This window comes from Sciurus vulgaris, assembly GCF_902686455.1.
Source record: "Sciurus vulgaris genome assembly, chromosome: 7".
Classification (NCBI taxonomy): Eukaryota; Metazoa; Chordata; class Mammalia; order Rodentia; family Sciuridae; genus Sciurus; species Sciurus vulgaris.
This window is the reverse complement of record NC_136467.1, coordinates 91,863,030-91,880,246: the sequence shown is the minus strand read 5'-3', so window position 1 is coordinate 91,880,246 and position 17,217 is coordinate 91,863,030. Positions and strand designations below refer to the sequence as shown.

The 17,217-nt window shown below is 35.6% G+C and overlaps 1 protein-coding gene across 1 annotated transcript in view; it reads left to right on the top strand.

Annotated features, from left to right (window-relative positions):
- The window catches only part of COL19A1 (collagen type XIX alpha 1 chain), a 331,364-nt gene that overhangs the window by 203,513 nt on the left and 110,634 nt on the right, over nt 1-17,217 (top strand). Inside the window, exon 17 of the mRNA XM_079146513.1 lies at nt 16,091-16,144. Within this exon, the coding sequence (XP_079002639.1) occupies nt 16,091-16,144 (54 nt within the window). The remainder of the gene's footprint in view (nt 1-16,090; nt 16,145-17,217) is intronic.

Below are 17,217 nucleotides of genomic sequence, written 5' to 3'. Positions count from 1 at the left end.
AAGGCTCCCTGTGCTTTAAGTAGGGTGGTGTGGGTGAAGCCAGAGCAACCAACAACTAGGCCAATGGAAGAAGTGGCTTGTCTGAAGACCTGGTTCCTTGACTTTTTTATTAACAAAATGTGAATCTCTGTATAACTTTACCAATGCACATTCTCTAAGGGCATGGATTTTGGAGTCATGGAGACTTCTAGGTAAGGCCTGGCTCAATGACCCAGGGAATTTATCTTCTAGCCTTTCTGAGTCTCAGCTCTTCCATTTTACAATCAAAATAATATTAATGATAATTAATGATGCAAAGCCCAAAGCAATGATTGGGGAAATATATGTAAAGTAGCCATAGAGGGCCTATACTAATATGGCAAATGTTCATACTTGCTAATATTATATTATAATACTAACTTCTAGTATTTGAGCACAATGAAATTCTCTAGCACTAAAACCATGGAAATTTTAGTATTTCTTTTAGAATCTCAGAGATTTTTCTGTATTTGTTACCTACCACAAGTACCCAGGTTGTACTCTAAAGAAGTATGATCCTCCAACAGCTACCTGGATGAAATCCAGCCTAGCCAACTAACCACAGCCCCACTGACCAACTGTGGCCTCAGTTCAGGCTATAGCTTTCAAAAGCCTTTTCCTCATTAGCACAGATGAACCTTATATGCTATCTGGACCCTGCCTTTTGGCTCAGTTAGTATCATCCTATGGAAGTGCCATTTGGTGGACTTTCCCATTTAATAAACTGCTAGGGAAATAAGTATTTAGTATATTTGTCCCCCTAAAAAAAAACAATTTTTTTATTCTAATGATATTCTAAAACAGTCCCGAGTTTCTTTTCTTTGCCATCAGATATGTGCTCGTAAAACCAGAAGCATGTGGAAACTAAACTATTTATAACATAGGATAACATGGTACTTTTTAAAATGTTTTGTGAACTGCAGATACTTCATAGGGATTCTTCATTATTTACCCTTCCATTTCTTGATGTTATGAAATATGTCAAAGTACTTGTAAGGTCACCATTACAAGCACCAACATATACTCTATTTCAAGACTCTAAGAAACTGATACTTTGGATCAGTGTACCTAGATTTAATTTCAACTATATAAGTTTATATTTTAAACTCCATTTTAAAATATTTGCTATTATTGTGTTATTGGAGAGAATTCCCATCTGATACCCAATGTTGTGTTTTAAAATTGAGCTGGATAAATTAAAATATTGGAAGTGAGTTATGTTATGCAATACTTGCCCATATGTTAATAATTATATTGACATTTATATGACATTTGTGTTTTCTAGCAGAGAAAATTAGAATGATTATAAATAACTGAATTCCTTAGGTTTTTAATTCTTTTATTGGGTAAAAGACAAGCAATACTAGACTTCAGTATACACAATCTCAAAAAATAATTGACTTTGCCCTATAATATGATAAATGGCTTTGCAATTTCTCTATTTCTATATTTTTGTGCTTCAAAATATTTTCATTTGGAAATGCTATCTATACACAATGAAATTCAACATTAATAGTGATTTGAAAATAATGAACTACAGATACATATACCCTAGGACAGGTGTTTAAACTAACAAAAAAGATACATGTTATATACATCTCAAATTATGTAGATCAGAAGAATAACATCATGGATCAGAAAGATAACATCAGACTCATGACGGTAGTTACCCCTTTGGAGAGGAAAGGGAAATAGGACTAGAGATGCTCAAAAAGAATTTTCATTTAACCTGAAACATTTTGTTTATTAAAAAAAAGGACTTGGAAGAATATTGCAAATTATTGCCAGTTGCTATTTCTATGCTGTGTGAAAATAATCATTTGCTAGGTTACTCCTTTTATATATCTGAATTTTTTAATTTTTCTGAGCAAAATAAGTTTGAAATTATTTTGCTACTTACAAAGTTTTGTATGTGTATGTAGTCTATTACAGCATTAACAAAATAACAGCACAAATATTATTAGACTCTAAAAAACTCTTAAGACATAATTAATCTCACAGTTTTGGTTTGATGTTTGTCTAAAAGTATAGCTATGAATGTGATCTCAGTGTTCTCTTCATTGGTACAAGTTCTTCACTTCTCTTGTACCTTTTCAAAAAGTTACACTGAATTCCATTTTAGTTATTAGCTCAGTCCAAAAGCAAGAATATATATTGAGAACCAGTTGTTTACCTGGCACAGTTGTAGACACTGAGGATAGAGTTATAAATACTTTAGACTAAACTCTGGTCTACAATCTGTTTTTATAAAGTTTTATTGGAGCACATTCATGCCCTTTTGGTTATATTATATCCTTCCGTGCTCTCTATCAGTGATGAATAGTTGTGTAGATTATACGACTCACAAAGTCTACAATATCTATTATCTTACACTTTATAGGAAAAGTTTCCCAACCTCTGCAATAGACATAAAGAAATCTCTGCCCCTGTGAATTCACATTCTTTAACAGAGACAAACAGTAAAATAATAAATAAGTTTTTGTCTGTTCTATGGTAATGTGCATCCAAGTGGAAGAAAGCAGAGGAAGGGAATAAGGAGTATTGTCAGAGAGGGCCTCATGCATAGATGACCTTTGAACAATGATCTAATAGAGGTGAGAGAACAGACCTGTGAAAATCTGGGGAAATTTCCCAGGCAGTGGCAAGTGAAAAATTCTGAGGCAAAAATTTCAAGGAGCTTCAGGAGGCCAGTGTAGCTGGAATGGGATAAGAGAAGAGAGGAAATCAGTCAATGGGGCTGGGTTGAACCCAGCCAGGCAGGTTGTTATAAGGGATTCAACTTTACTGAGTAAGGGTCCTCATTGTCCCTTGTGAAATTTAGAGTATTCATTTCATTAAACACTGAGGATAACACTATGGATGCGACCTCTTCCAGTAAAATACTGTTCGATTCTGAAAACTTCACTTCTAACCCTGACAGTCATCCTTTCAGTCCTTACCATTGCCAAGAGGGGAAAAGAACAAGATAGCTGGTGACTGCAGCCCACCATTATTTGAAAACCATTTCCGTGACCTCTCTTGCCTTTAACCTATCCATGTTGACATATGCTATCTAAGCCTTTATCTTAGGCTAATAAGCTGGCCTCAATAATACTAATTAGGGATTAGGAGTATAGCTCAGTGGTACAGTGTGTGCTTGGCATGGGCAAGGCCTTGGATTCATTCCCCAGCATCAAAAAAAAAAAAAAAAAAAAAAGTAATAAAAATAATGCTAATCTGAAAATAGAACATTTGGGGTTAATTTTTCATAGGTATCTTGCAGGAATGTAATTGATTCATTGATCTACATATGAATGTTTTTTATTTTGTATTGTAAACAAATGGGATACATGTTGTTTCTCTGTACATGGAGTAAAGGCATGCCATTTGTGTAATCATAAATTTACATAGGGCAATGTTGTTTGATTCATTCTGTTATTTTTTCCCTTCCCCCCACCCCTCCCACCCCTCCCACCCCTCCCACCCCTCTTTTCCCTCTATACAGTCCTTCCTTCCTCCATTCTTGCCCCCCTCCCACTCCCCATTATATGTCATCATCCGCTTATCAGTGAGATCATTCATCCTTTGGTTTCTTGAGATTGGCTTATCTCACTTAGCATGATATTCTCTAATTTCATCCATTTGCCTGCAAATGCCATCATTTTATCATTCTTTATGGCTGAGTAATATTCCTTTGTATATATATACCACAGTGAAAGAGTAGGTCCAAACCTTCAACTTGTTGGCTTAGGACCAGACTTCCTTAACAGGACTCCCATAGCACAAGAAATAAAAGCAAGAATCAACAACTAGGATAGATTCAAACTAAAAAGCTCTCTCTCAGCAAAGGAAACTATCAGCAATGTGAAGAGAGAGCCTACAGAGTGGGAGAAAATTTTTGCCACACACACTTCAAATAGAGCACTAATTTCCAGAATCTATAAAGAACTCAAAAAACTCTACACCAAGAATACAAATAATCCAATCAACAAATGGGCTAAGGAAATGAACAGACACTTCACAGAAGAAGATGTACAAGCAATCAACAGATATATGAAAAAATGTTCAACATCTCTAGTAATAAGAGAAATGCAAATCAAAACTACCCTAAGATTCCATCTCACCCCAATTAGAATGGCGATTATCAAGAACACAAACAACAATAGGTGTTGGCGAGGATGTGGGGAAAAAGGTACACTCATACATTGCTGGTGGGACTGCAAATTAGTGCAGCCACTCTGGAAAGCAGTGTGGAGATTCCTCAGAAAGCTTGGAATGGAACCACCATTTGACCCAGCTATCCCACTCCTTGGCCTATACCCAAAGGACTTAAAATCAGCATACTACAGAGATACAGCCACATCAATGTTCATAGCTGTTCAATTCACAATAGCCAGATTGTGGAACCAACCTAGATGTCCTTCAATTGATGAATGGATAAAGAAACTGTGGTATACATATATTCATGTGAATGTTTTTGACCACCTTCTCCTTGCCTACATGCAATTTCACTCCTCTGGGAAAGCTAAGACCCTTCTTGGCAGAATAGGTAAATATTTCTGGAGAGTCAAATGAGTTTACAGTCTAAGGATGGGGTGGAAATTACAGAAATCTCTTTAAAAATTTAGATATTTCTTTTAAAGTAAATACCTCATTGATATTCACATACACCAGCCCACCATCTTTAGACAGGTTTGTTTTTATTTCCTTTTGATTCCTCAGGTGGAAACAGTTGAGGCTGAGCTATTATGTGACTTGGTCAGGTTTGCTTATAAGTTAATGAATAAGAGAAAGTTCTGGTGTTCAGTTCTCTGGCTTCTTGTAATGTACATTCTTTTCCATCTTATTTTTAATTATTAAGCCAATGAGCAATTACATTTGTCATAAACATACAACAGAATCTATATATACCTCAATTTAACATATACCTTTCTAAAATGTAGAACGTGACTTTAGGCAACAAGTACACTATACATTCAAAGTATGTGTAAATAGGAACACGGCTACTTTAGACATCCAAAGCCATTCATGTATGTTCAAGTTCAATGTAACTTGTAATTCCTGGAAATAATGTTGAGCTACAATTCCCTTTTTGTGGGTCTCTTTAAATAGCCTTATCTTTTAGTGTGAATGATACAGAGACATATTCTAACACCAGGCTGTAAGCCCTTCATAGGTGAGATCTGTGTGTAATTCTCTCTTTTAACTCTAATATCTAACCTGTATTTAATAAGTACACAAAGGTTTATCACTGATTCAACATTTTCTGGTTTTTTGTGTTTCTTTATTTTTCTTCTCACTTGTGTCCTTCATTGGCAGGTGGTTTCTCCTTAAGATAATAAATAAATCTGTAATTTCGATTGTTTGCCACATGAACTCTTGTAGTTTTAGTTATTGATAATTCTGAAAGATTTACAACAAAGTTCCATCTTCAGGATTACAACCATCCAAATGAACATGTGAATATTACCATGTAATTTTACATTTAGAGTTTCATAAAGTGATTGGGCTTTTCTTTTTGCCTCTGAAGGTCTTGACAACAAATAGATTTCATCTACTTGTGTTTGGAATGGATTTAAAACAAGTTTCTTTTATATGACTTTCTCCAAATAATCATCTGGTAAATATGTTAGGGAAAGAAAATGGATAACTTTCCTTAAATTCATACTTTTTTCAGTTGTTGGTTTCTTAGCCATGATCCAGGATTGAGGGCTTTTCTTTCATTAGCCTCTCAGCATTCTCATTTGTGATGTCATTGGGACCTTTAGTTATCTTAGGGCATCTTTGTAAATTTTTATCTTGTATCTTAAAAGATGTCTAAACTATGGCTTCATTTCCCATAAGGACACTAAGCTATTGCTTGATCATAATACAAATGAGACTATAAATTACATTTGCATATTTCTGTGTCTGATTTTAACTTTTTTTTCCCTGTAAGGTCTTTCACTTGACTTAGGCCAGCCAACTGACATATTGCTCATTAATCATACATATTAACTGTAGTAGTTAACGTTTTGAAATCTAACTTACCATTCTGTCCACAGGGACTAGTTCTTATTTTCTAAGTGTGATGACATATGCTTCAGACACTGCTAATTAGGTCTTTCCCTTGAAAATTCATTCTGACATATTTCAAGAACATTTTCCCCCTGAGTATGAGTTCATTAAATTATTAATATCCTTGTATAAGTCTTATAGGATTACTTACACTACGTAGCTTTCTCTATTTTGAAAACCATTGTTCATAGTGAGAGATGAAATAGATCTCACTTCCTCATATGTCTTTCCTGGATAAAGATCAGAAAAAAAAATATTATTTTCAATAATATAAAATGTTGATGAAAGGTCAAGAAAATATCTTACACATAACTCTGGATTGTCTGCACAAATGTAAGGAAGTGCTTTCATAAACAATCTAAGTAGGATAACCTAAAATCATTCTATTGAGCTTCTATATTAAATGATGAGTTTGTGGCAGTTTTACCTTAACCTATGATAATTCTTATCCTTCAAAAATTCATATCTTAATTGATTTAGCTATTAGATATGCAATTAAGTACAACGTAATGGTAATAATCAGAGAGTGTTCAGCCAGGTTGTTCAGATTCAAGTCCTAACTCCATAATTTATTAGCCATATGACCTTGGAGAAGTTACTTTGTCACTCTTTTCCACATAAAATGGGAATCCTCAAAGAAATTTTGAAGATTAAATAATTAAATATATGTAAATGATTTTGGATGGTATCTGGATGGTACTAGGGGACTTGTGTTATTTACTACTATTATCATCCCTATTGGAATATAAATTCTGTGAGGATAGGATTCAGGGTATTTCCAAAACATACAAAAATACCTACCCATCCTAGGGACCCCATGAGTGTTTATCGAATTAATTAATGACTCAGAGTATGTGCTGGTTGAAAGTGAAGAAAATGTTCTAAAAATTATAGTGACAGCAGGTAAACAAATGAGTTTAAAAATCACAATAAAAGTCACAATGGAAATTTTATGTATCTTGGAAGGCTAACTTTGCTGTATAAATTTTATATATGTATGTACATATGTACTAGATGTAGCAAGGATGCTGGGAACAAGATGTGTTGGGGATTTCTGACTAATGGACACTTCCCTAGAGAACAGAGGAAAAGTCAAAGGAGATGTAAAAGGAATCTGGCTAGTGATCCACAGTTGGGGCTGACAAGCTCACTGGGGCACTACCAGTCTTCTCATAAAATTCTGTCTTATTCTGGGGATTGGAACTGACAGGAGCCTAGCAAGGTAGATTAAGTAGAGTCCACATTGCTTTTATCCAGTTATGGTTTCAACTGACATTAGATGTTAAGTTTAAGGAAATGAAAAGTAGCATTCTAATAAAGAAAAAAATTCAGTATTTGTGCAATGGCATATCTTCAGATGTTCAGTTTTTGAAGATCATCAATATATTTTCCCACTATTTAAATCAATTGTGCAAGCAAAAGGAGGGACAGGCTAGGAAATGCCTTCTGAACACATTTGATCTAAAGTTGGTGAGAAAAGAGGAGTAAAGAGGATACACACATCTGAGACATGTTGGTGCAGAAGTGTCCAGGGAACTTTCCAGAGTGTTCTATTCCCATCTTGTTGAGGATATACAGTGTTTTTTCTGCCTTTTTCCTTCCCATCCACATGACCCCTCTGCTCCAAAGGAAAAGCTGAGGAGAGTGATTAGAAGGAAGCACCTTTGAGAAGGAACTTAATTCTTACTTGTCTTCACTGGAACTCCTGAGTTCACCTATAGCCAAACAAACAAGTCTATCCAAATCTTATTGTAATTATCCCTCCTCTCTTCTGCCTTGAAGGCAAGATACAGGTCTTAGTCATCTCAATATTTTTCCCCTAACACCAGTACTTAAAACACAGACAATAAATTTTTGTTGAACAACATGTACTCGCTTAACTTTGATCAGATTTATTTCTGAAGTCAAATTTAAATATCCAATGCAATTTAATCCATTAAATTCACCTCAATTGAGAATTGTGCAACAATCTTGAATTTAGATGACTATTAACAGTTTGATCTTAGGGATCCTCTGGTTTTTATTTTTCATTTGTCAAACATGTATTGATTAACTGCAAATGTGTTTCTATGGGTTTGACTATTACTAGTCAATTCAGTTCTTCAGATTGAACACACAATTCTGAAATTCCAGCCTTAAATATATGTCTTTTAAAGTGTACAACTCAAAAATATTGAAAATATATCCTGTAACTTTACATTAATTGAAATCAAGTTATGAAATATCATTAATGACTTCATATTTCCATGCTGACTGGTAATGTTCTTGTTCTACTGGCCTAGACTCTGACCTATCTGGAATTTGTTTTATTTCTACTAAATAAGATGTTATTTATTTATTTATTTATTTATTTTTGGTACTGGGTATTGAACTCAAGGGTGCTTAACCACAGAGCCACATCCCCAACCCTTTTTTAAAATATTTTATTTAGACACAGGGTTTCCCTGTGTTACTAAGTGCCTTGCAAAGTTGCTGAGACTGGCTTTGAACTCATGATCCTCCTGCCTCAGCCTCCCCAACCCCTGGAATTATGTACATTATTTGTCCCTCTACATTTTTATTTTGTCTGCTCTAAAAGTATAACAATTCCCTTGTTAAAAGTGAAAGATAAAATTCTACATTCATGAGGCATTATTTATAAATGTGCTTGGTTTTGGAGATGTGTAAGCAGACTGGCATAGTTCTCAGACAGCAAAGCAATGTGTAAGACCTGCTTCCTTCTCCAGCCTAGGAGCATTCCAGATATGTAGGAAAGAACATTTTTACAGTGCACTTACAGCTTCCACCCTAATAATGCAGTATGGGGATTTTAAAATATATCACAGCATGTTCAGGAAATTGTTTAGACACACCCTACTGCTGTCCCACTCATGATACCAAGATGAGTCAAGTGTGTTGGCAAAGATTAACCTGATAGACATAGAAAACAGAGCCAGAAATTGAGACTGAGGCTGTTGGTGGTTTGGCAGGGTAATTAGGGCATCCCAACAAATCTAAATGGAAAGTTTGGGTTGGCCTGCAGAGTCAGAGTTGAGCATGAGGTGAGACAAGCAGAAATCAGGCAAGCAGGGGAGAACTTGGAAGACCTAAATTACAAACAAAAAATGATAAGCAAATGAGGCACTTAAAAAGTCTGACTTTATTGTGTGAACACAAAAATATCACATGTTCTTACTCATTGTGAAAGCTTAAAAAAAAAGTTGATTTCATAAAAGTAGAGAATAGTGGTCACTAGAAGCTAGGGAGTGCCTGAAAGAGAGAACTGGAGAGGAGCTGGATAACTCAGTACTAAATACTGTTAGATGGAAGGAAATCAGTTCTAGTGTTTGATAGCTCAGGCAGGAACTATAGTCTACTATAGTATCTAGAAGATACTATACTATAGTCTAACTATAGTATCTAGAAGAGTTAGAAGAGTTTAAAGTTTTCCAATGCATAGAAATGATAAATGTTTGAGAAATAGAAATACTAATTATCCTGATTTGATCACTGCATGTATTATATATCAAGTTGTACTTTAGTCCATAAATATGTACAAATATTATGCATCAATCTAAAATAATAATAGTAAAAGAAAGCAATTACAGCAGCAAAGTAACCTAAATTGTGAATTATCAGAATATTCAATCAGGCAAACTTTAATTCTGTTCAGTGAAGTGTTACTTTATTTAGATTATCATTTATTTAATTGTAGCTCAGAGGGGTTAGATAATAATGTCACAAACTCCTAATTTTTTTTTTTTTGAAAAGGCACATTAGTTATCAATGCAAGTCTTTTAAAGAAAAGGAAGGAAAGGGACAGAAGGATGGGGAAATTATGAAGTGATTTGAAAATGTTAAGATTCCAACCTAGATGAAGAAGGCAACAGTGTGGAGTCATCTTTCCTGTGTTCCAAACCCATTTCAAATTGTTTGCGCTTACTGAATTACATCCTCTTCCCATGTCCTTACAAGAGCCACTTGTCTGATCCCTGCAGTAACGAGACCTTTATGACGAGTGCTGTGGCTGTCATAGATGTATTTTTAAATATCTGTTAAGATGTAAAATGCACTTAAGATATTATGCATTCCTCACATAAGTATTCCATTCCCAGTTTTGCACATATTAGTGATTTCAAAATGTGGTAACTCTTTACAACATCAGTCATAAATCTTATTTCCGTTCACAATGTAAAAAAAGAAAACTAAAACTTTCCAGATAGTCTGTAATGTTTTCCTGTGTAATTAACACCTCATTCACAGTTGTGTGTGCCAGTCAAGGCCCTGTCTCCTCTTCCTTGACATTTCCTTGATACCTTGTTCAAGCTGAGCTGATGCCTAAGAGCATGAAAAATATACACATGGAAACAGGGAAGTATTTTAAAGGAAACAACTATATTTATAAAACCTGGCAATTCAGAGAGACTACAGAGACATGTGTTTTATCTTGTAGGATTAGGGTCTACACAATGACCTTTATTTAAATCTGATTACTGATTACCCTTATCAGCCTCACCAAAACAAAAAACAAAAACAGGTCACATAAGTACCAATCATCTTCTATTCACATTCTTTTATTTATTTATCTATTTATCTATTTATTTATTTATTGTGCATTTCTAGGGATTGAACCCAGGGCCTTGCACATGCTAGGCACATGCTCTACCACCAAGCTCTATCCCTAGCCCTGCATTCCTCATTTTGTAATGCCCCTGGAGGGTTAAGTGTTTATAAATCAAGTAATCAAGTGTCTAATTTAAGATACACATGATCTGTTACTGCAAGTCATCCTGGAAGGATCAGGTTATTTTCACTGTTGAAAGTTTGTAGATGTCATTTATTTAAATAGTCTGTTTGGGCTGGCATTTTCTTGTTTGTTTTGTTTTTTTTTTTTCTGATAATAGTGATCCTCTGCGACCTTGAATACTGCAGATGCAGATAGATGAAGTCATTAGATCATTTAAATACAATTATTCCATTATGGGACTCTCCTGGTTTTATTTTTGGAAGTTTTATTGAAATATAATATGCATTCATTAAAATGTATGTGCCATAAGGGTACAACTGTTGCTTACTCACAAAATAAATTTACTTGTATGATCAGCATATAGTTCAAGAAATGGAACATCAAGAAATCCTTTTGATGACTTCTTTCAGTCACTCCCCACCCCATATGGATAACCCTTTATAACTTCTAATAGTGTAGACTAGTTTTGCCTGTTTTTGTTCCTTTTATAAATTGATCAGCATTATGCTTGTGAGAAATAGTCATAGAGTTTATAGTGTTTGGTTAAATTCTATTCATTTTAATTGTTATATACTATTCCATACTATGAATAAATCACAATTGATTGCTTTTCATTTCCCCTTTTAATGGGCATCTTGATTCCTAATTTACATATTTTTAAATATTCCATATGCATAGTTCAGAGTTGATTGCATTTTAAAGGATGATAACTAGATATTTTAGATAGTTTCCTTTAAATATTATCAGATGTTTCTATATGAAGAAAATGGAAAATTGGATAAAAAGTGGTAGAGGAAAAACGGAACTAACAATTATTATTTTCACCATGTACCAGACATTGCAGTAGGACTGGTGTTTGTTTTAGCTGTGTTAAAAAATACACATAAAAAATTTACCACCTTTACCATTTTTAAGTGTAGTCTCATAGTGTTAAGTATATTCACATTATTTTGAAGCAGATCTCCAGAACATTTTCATATTGCAAAACTGAAAGTCTATATCCATTAAACATCTCTCCCTTTCTCCTTCCCACCTCCTGGTAACATCCATACTGCTTTGTATCTATAAATTTAAGTACTTTAAGTATCTCACATAAATGCAGTTACATAGCATTTGTCTTATTGTGACTGGTTTATTTCAGTGTAGTGTCCTCAGGGTTCCTCCATGTTATAGCATGTGGCAGGATTTCTTTTTTAAGATCACATTTGGCTTATCCATTCATCCATTGGTGGACATTTGAATTGGTTCCACCTCTTGGCTATTGAAAATAAAGCTGCTATGAACATGGACGTGCAAATATTTCTTCTTGGCCCTACTTTCAATTCTTTTGGGATGGAACTGGGAGATCATATGGTAGTTCTCTAACTATCTGACAAGCTCTACAATATTTTCCATAGTAGCTGTACCATTTTACAGTCTTACTGACAGTCTACATCCTTGTCGACACTTGTTTTTGTCTGCGGTTTTGGTAGTAACCGTCCTAATGGGTGCGCATGACAGGAATTTTATAAATGATCCCTTTTTTAATCCTTCAGGAAACCTGTAGCAAAGTATAAAGTATCATTTCACAGCAAAACAATCTTTGCACAGAAATCTGCTAAATAAAAGAAAAAGTAGGGATTCCAGTCCAGGTGGTTCTGAACTTGACAATGAAAAATTTATTCTCAGAGTTTCACATACTCACAAAATCAATTGAGTCATTTTGCTCTGAGCTGTATTTACAAAATATAAGGTGCTCCATAGAATTTCCTGACTTTAAGTGTAAAAGAGGAGCTGTAGCTTTCTCAAACTGTGGTCCCCAGAACAACATCAGCAGCATTACTGTGAACTTGTGAGAAATACAGATTCTCAGGTCTCACCCCAGACCTACTGAATCAGAAGCTCAGAGAGGGGAGAGCAGTCTGTTCAACCAGCTCTCCAGGTGCTCCGGATGCATGATCATGTTTGAACATCACTGGGTTGAGATCTTTAGGCAGATATCTAAATGGTTGCCTAATCATCTTTTCACCGTTGTCAAACTGGAAACTGACATTTTGAACACCTCTGAGCTTCCAGGGCAACCTAATCGGGTGAATCTGTGTTTTGTACTTTATACCTCAGTTTTCAGGAAAGTGTTGGATCAGCCCAATTATAAAAAAGCTGGAAAAACAGCACTCCATATGTTAGGAGTTTTAGCCAGACTCTCCTTTCTCAGAGTTGCTTCTGAACAAAAGGCCACCTGAGAACAGTCACCCTTCCCCACTGACATCCAAGTTCCCACTTTTTGCCTCCCTCCCTTTAGAGTGGGTTGCAGTAAGCCCTGGAAGAAGAGAAATAGCTGGAGACAGTGGAAACAAACATCAGCCATTCCTTCCTCCAGCGTTACAGGCTTCTCCCTGTTCCACAGTCAACAGCCCCTGGGCCCAGATGTCCTGGTCCAGTTTCCCAGAGACTTGGGAGGAAGACAGCAAGGACTCACACATCACACTTTCCTCTGAAAAATGGAGGAATCTGATTTTAGTCTAAAATGAGAGCTGTGGTTCTACCTATGGTCTTTACATAATTATTAAGAATAGAATATTTCAAATTGTCTTGATTAAATAATAAAATTCATACTACCAAGAAGCTGCTAACTCTTAGATAAACTCTTGCCTTTCCTTAATGCTTTTAAATGAAAGAGAACTTTTGGAGGAGCAGGAGATTGTGCAGCTATATTCAGTGCTGCTGGCAGGGAATGAGACAAGGGAGTTAATTCCTGGAGCTTTCTAGGGAGAAGGAAGGTAATGTCTGGGAGCGGCCTTGAACCATTATGATGATAGAAATTGTGGCCTCTAATAGAGCTCTCAAGCCCAGTTGTACTCAAGAGCTTGTGCCTATTTCTCTTTCATCCATCCTTGTTCTGTGCTGTCACAGCGCCCTCAACAGGGCACTGAGACCTATTTCTGAAGTCCCTTACCTGGTTCTGTGATATATTTGATGACACAGCTAAGTGCCTACGTTGCTTTGTAAAACTCATCTTTAAAAATGGTTCAAATCTGCTTCAAAGTATTACTAAACTTCAGGCCTGGAAATGGGGTTTAAATTGAAAATACGTGCTAGTTGAAGTTATCTGCACAAATGTGTTCCATCAACTTAACAATCCTCACAAATATTCTACCTGCTATCCACTCTTAGAAAGGTTGTGTAAATGAACTCAGCCCTCTCTGCAGTCTTGTGGCATACACATCAGTACACTTGACAGTGGCAAGGCTGACTTAAATGATCATGTAAATCAGCAGACAGATGCAAGGATCTGAACTGTGAATGCTTTTTGCTCCTCATCTTAACACATGTCAATGTTGTTTTACAATATCTGACACTCAATTTGTCTTCAACATTAACTCTGTGGTAAAAATTGACCAATAGTCAGCCTCATTTTCCCCACATCCTGCCCAAATCAATACACATGTCTCCTCTGAAGAATGGGGAATGTAAACAGAACTTGATCCTATGGTTTTAACTTACCTCAACGTAATGCATGCTTAAAGAAAGAACCAATCACTTACTTGGATACCATTGATTTAGTTTCTTTGTGCTCTTATGAATTAATAAATTACAGTGCTTCCATTTTCTAAGTAAACATTTTATCATTGATTAGTCCTCAAAAGCTAATTGACTTACGTTTACTAAAAGACCCAATGTATTGATTTTCAGAAAATGTAAACTACAGGAATAGAAAATGGTGTACAACTTGTATTAAATATATAGAATATCAAACTGTATATTCATTCCAATTTTATAGTTCCCCAAAGAACTCTAATGTTTAGGTCTCTAAAATGAAAGAACATAAAAACACCTCTAATTATGTTTAAGTTTTTTTTATTAAAAATCATAAATTTACATAGGGCAATGTTGTTTGATTCATTCTGTTATTTTTTTCCCTTCCCCCCCACCCCTCCCACCCCTCTTTTCCCTCTATACAGTCCTTCCTTCCTCCATTCTTACCACCCTCCTTATCCCTAACCCTAAACCTAACCCTAACCCTAACGCTAACCCCTCCTACCCCCCCCATTATAAAATTAAATTCTCTTCTGTAGATATTAGCTAGGATGATTTATGAAAATGGGTGCTGTTTTGAGAAGAAATCCTTGGTGGCATGCTCTTAACTTGCCTCCAGTAACAGTGGGCACATTTCTCATCCAATCACTGCAGAGTATATGCTTGCTTACCTCTTGAAGTTTACTGTGCAGACCCAGCTGGCATTTAAACTTCCTATATCGTCCCAAGCTTAGATGAAAGCCAGGAGATTAAGTAAGTTTGCCTGACACTTTCAGAGTAAGAAAATTAATGAATAAAAAGGACCTTTCTGTGTTTATGCTTACGATTCCCAAAAAGCATTGAAAAGATCAACCCAATGCTGTTATGTTTTATCACTAAGCCCTAAAATGTGTAAATTCTATCAATAAGGTGACCAAATATTTATTAATAATGAACTAGCATGAAGATATTCATGCTCAGAAATGTTTCTCATTCAAATTGTATATTTCTAAAACCTAAGCTTACTTTCTTAAAAAAAAAAGTTTAAGAAAATAATAATATAACAAGTAACTAGATGCTCTTAAATGATATTAGATACATAGTTACTTAAGATGCAATTAGAATTTAGCTGGTTTTGAAGTGGTAGAGTTAACATTCAGTTACAATAATGAAGATTAATATGCAAGAATTATACATTTTAGTTCACTTATAAAACAGCTTAACCATCCAAAAGAAAGAAAAGAGCTAGTTAATGTGCTTCAGACAGAATATGTAATTAAGTCTTAGCACAGTGCTTTTCAAACTTTAGTGAGCATAAGAATTACCTGAAGTAATTCTAAAATGTAGATTCATAGCTCCCATCCCCAGAAGCTTCTAACCAGTAAAGCCCCAGAATAGGCATGTTTATTGACCTACTTCACCCTTAGGTAGCTCCTATTAAATTAGAATTCTGAGCCCCCTTTGAGAAGCAACAACCTAAGTTGACAGATACGTTTATTATTTCATCTAAACTGCAAATTCATCAGATAAAATGCCAATCTTAGGTCATCTTTCAGATATTTTACGTTACTTGCTCGAGTGTAGAGCTAGACAGTGATTAAGGTGTATTCATTTCAGGTACTTTATTTCTCATTGTGGTCATTAGGAACTAACCCAGAGCTTTTAGAATTCCCTGATGTTTAAGAATCATATGGACTTAGAATTTTTTTTAACTTTTGTTAATTTTTACTGTTTTTATTTTGCCATTTAATATTGTTTTATATTATAGTGAAGTGAGATCACAACATTTATTATCTGTTTTTCTTTGGTTTCAAGGGAAGACGAGGAAAAACAGGACCACCAGGAAAACCAGGACCCCCAGGACCACCTGTGAGTAAACAATAGGAGGACTGTCCCCTGTCCTTCTGTCCCGATTCTGTCTGGAGTTTTACTTCTATGTGTGACCTCAGGGCTCTTTTGCTCCCCTGTGGAGAATAATTTCCTTCTTTGTACTGCTCAAAATGATTGGCTTCAGCACTTGTAGGGGCAGTTCATGCTCCCTACACCACCACCATCATCACTACCCAAACCTGGAGAGAAAGGCAGCTGAGAGCTCTCTGTGCACGCTCCTACTTCAAAACGAGCTAAATTCTAATTATATCTTAAGTAACTATGTATCTTCTTTATTACATGGGCAGGATCAAGTGAGCACCCCCAACTGAGCATCTTCAACAGTCATCCAACAACTGGGTTTCCCCAAGCCACATGTACAAACGGTTGAAACCTGTTATGAGCCTGACTAAGCTCAATCTCAAATGCTTAATTAACATTATGGCTGGTTGTAAGACAGGCAAACTGGGGAAGCATATCCACTCTTCTCCATACAAAGTTGTGTTATTAGTAGAATGTCATAGAACATATTTGTTCAAAAGAGTTAACTTATCTCTTTCATTTACCCCAAGATTCTGGAAAAAAGGATTCCATCTCTTGTGCTTTCAATAACTCTAACCTGCCAGAATCTGGTCTGTGTCCAAGCTACTCCAGTGATGTGGACTCCTTGTCACTAACCATTTCTGAGTTGCTAGATTCCCTGGGAACTTCCAGGTTTCATCTTACTTTATTGTCACACAGGAATTCACTCTGTGGATGGTTCTCTCTTTGAACCCTCTTTTCTCATGACTTAGTAACGTTTATTTTTCTCTCCTAACTCTAGCACCAACCCTTCAGTCTACCTTCTCAACAACTTTCTTTCTGTCCCCATCACTATGTTGGATGTATTAATAAATCCCAAACTTTTAATTCTACCCATATATCCCTCCAGTGTTCCAGGCCTACATCTTATGGCTTACTATCCATGTGGAAGTCTCCTAGGGGTACTACAAAAGGAGTGTGCCCAAAAATTCTCTCTAAAATTAATTCTAGATTTTTTTCTCCTTCACCCTTTATATATGCAATCCCTAAAT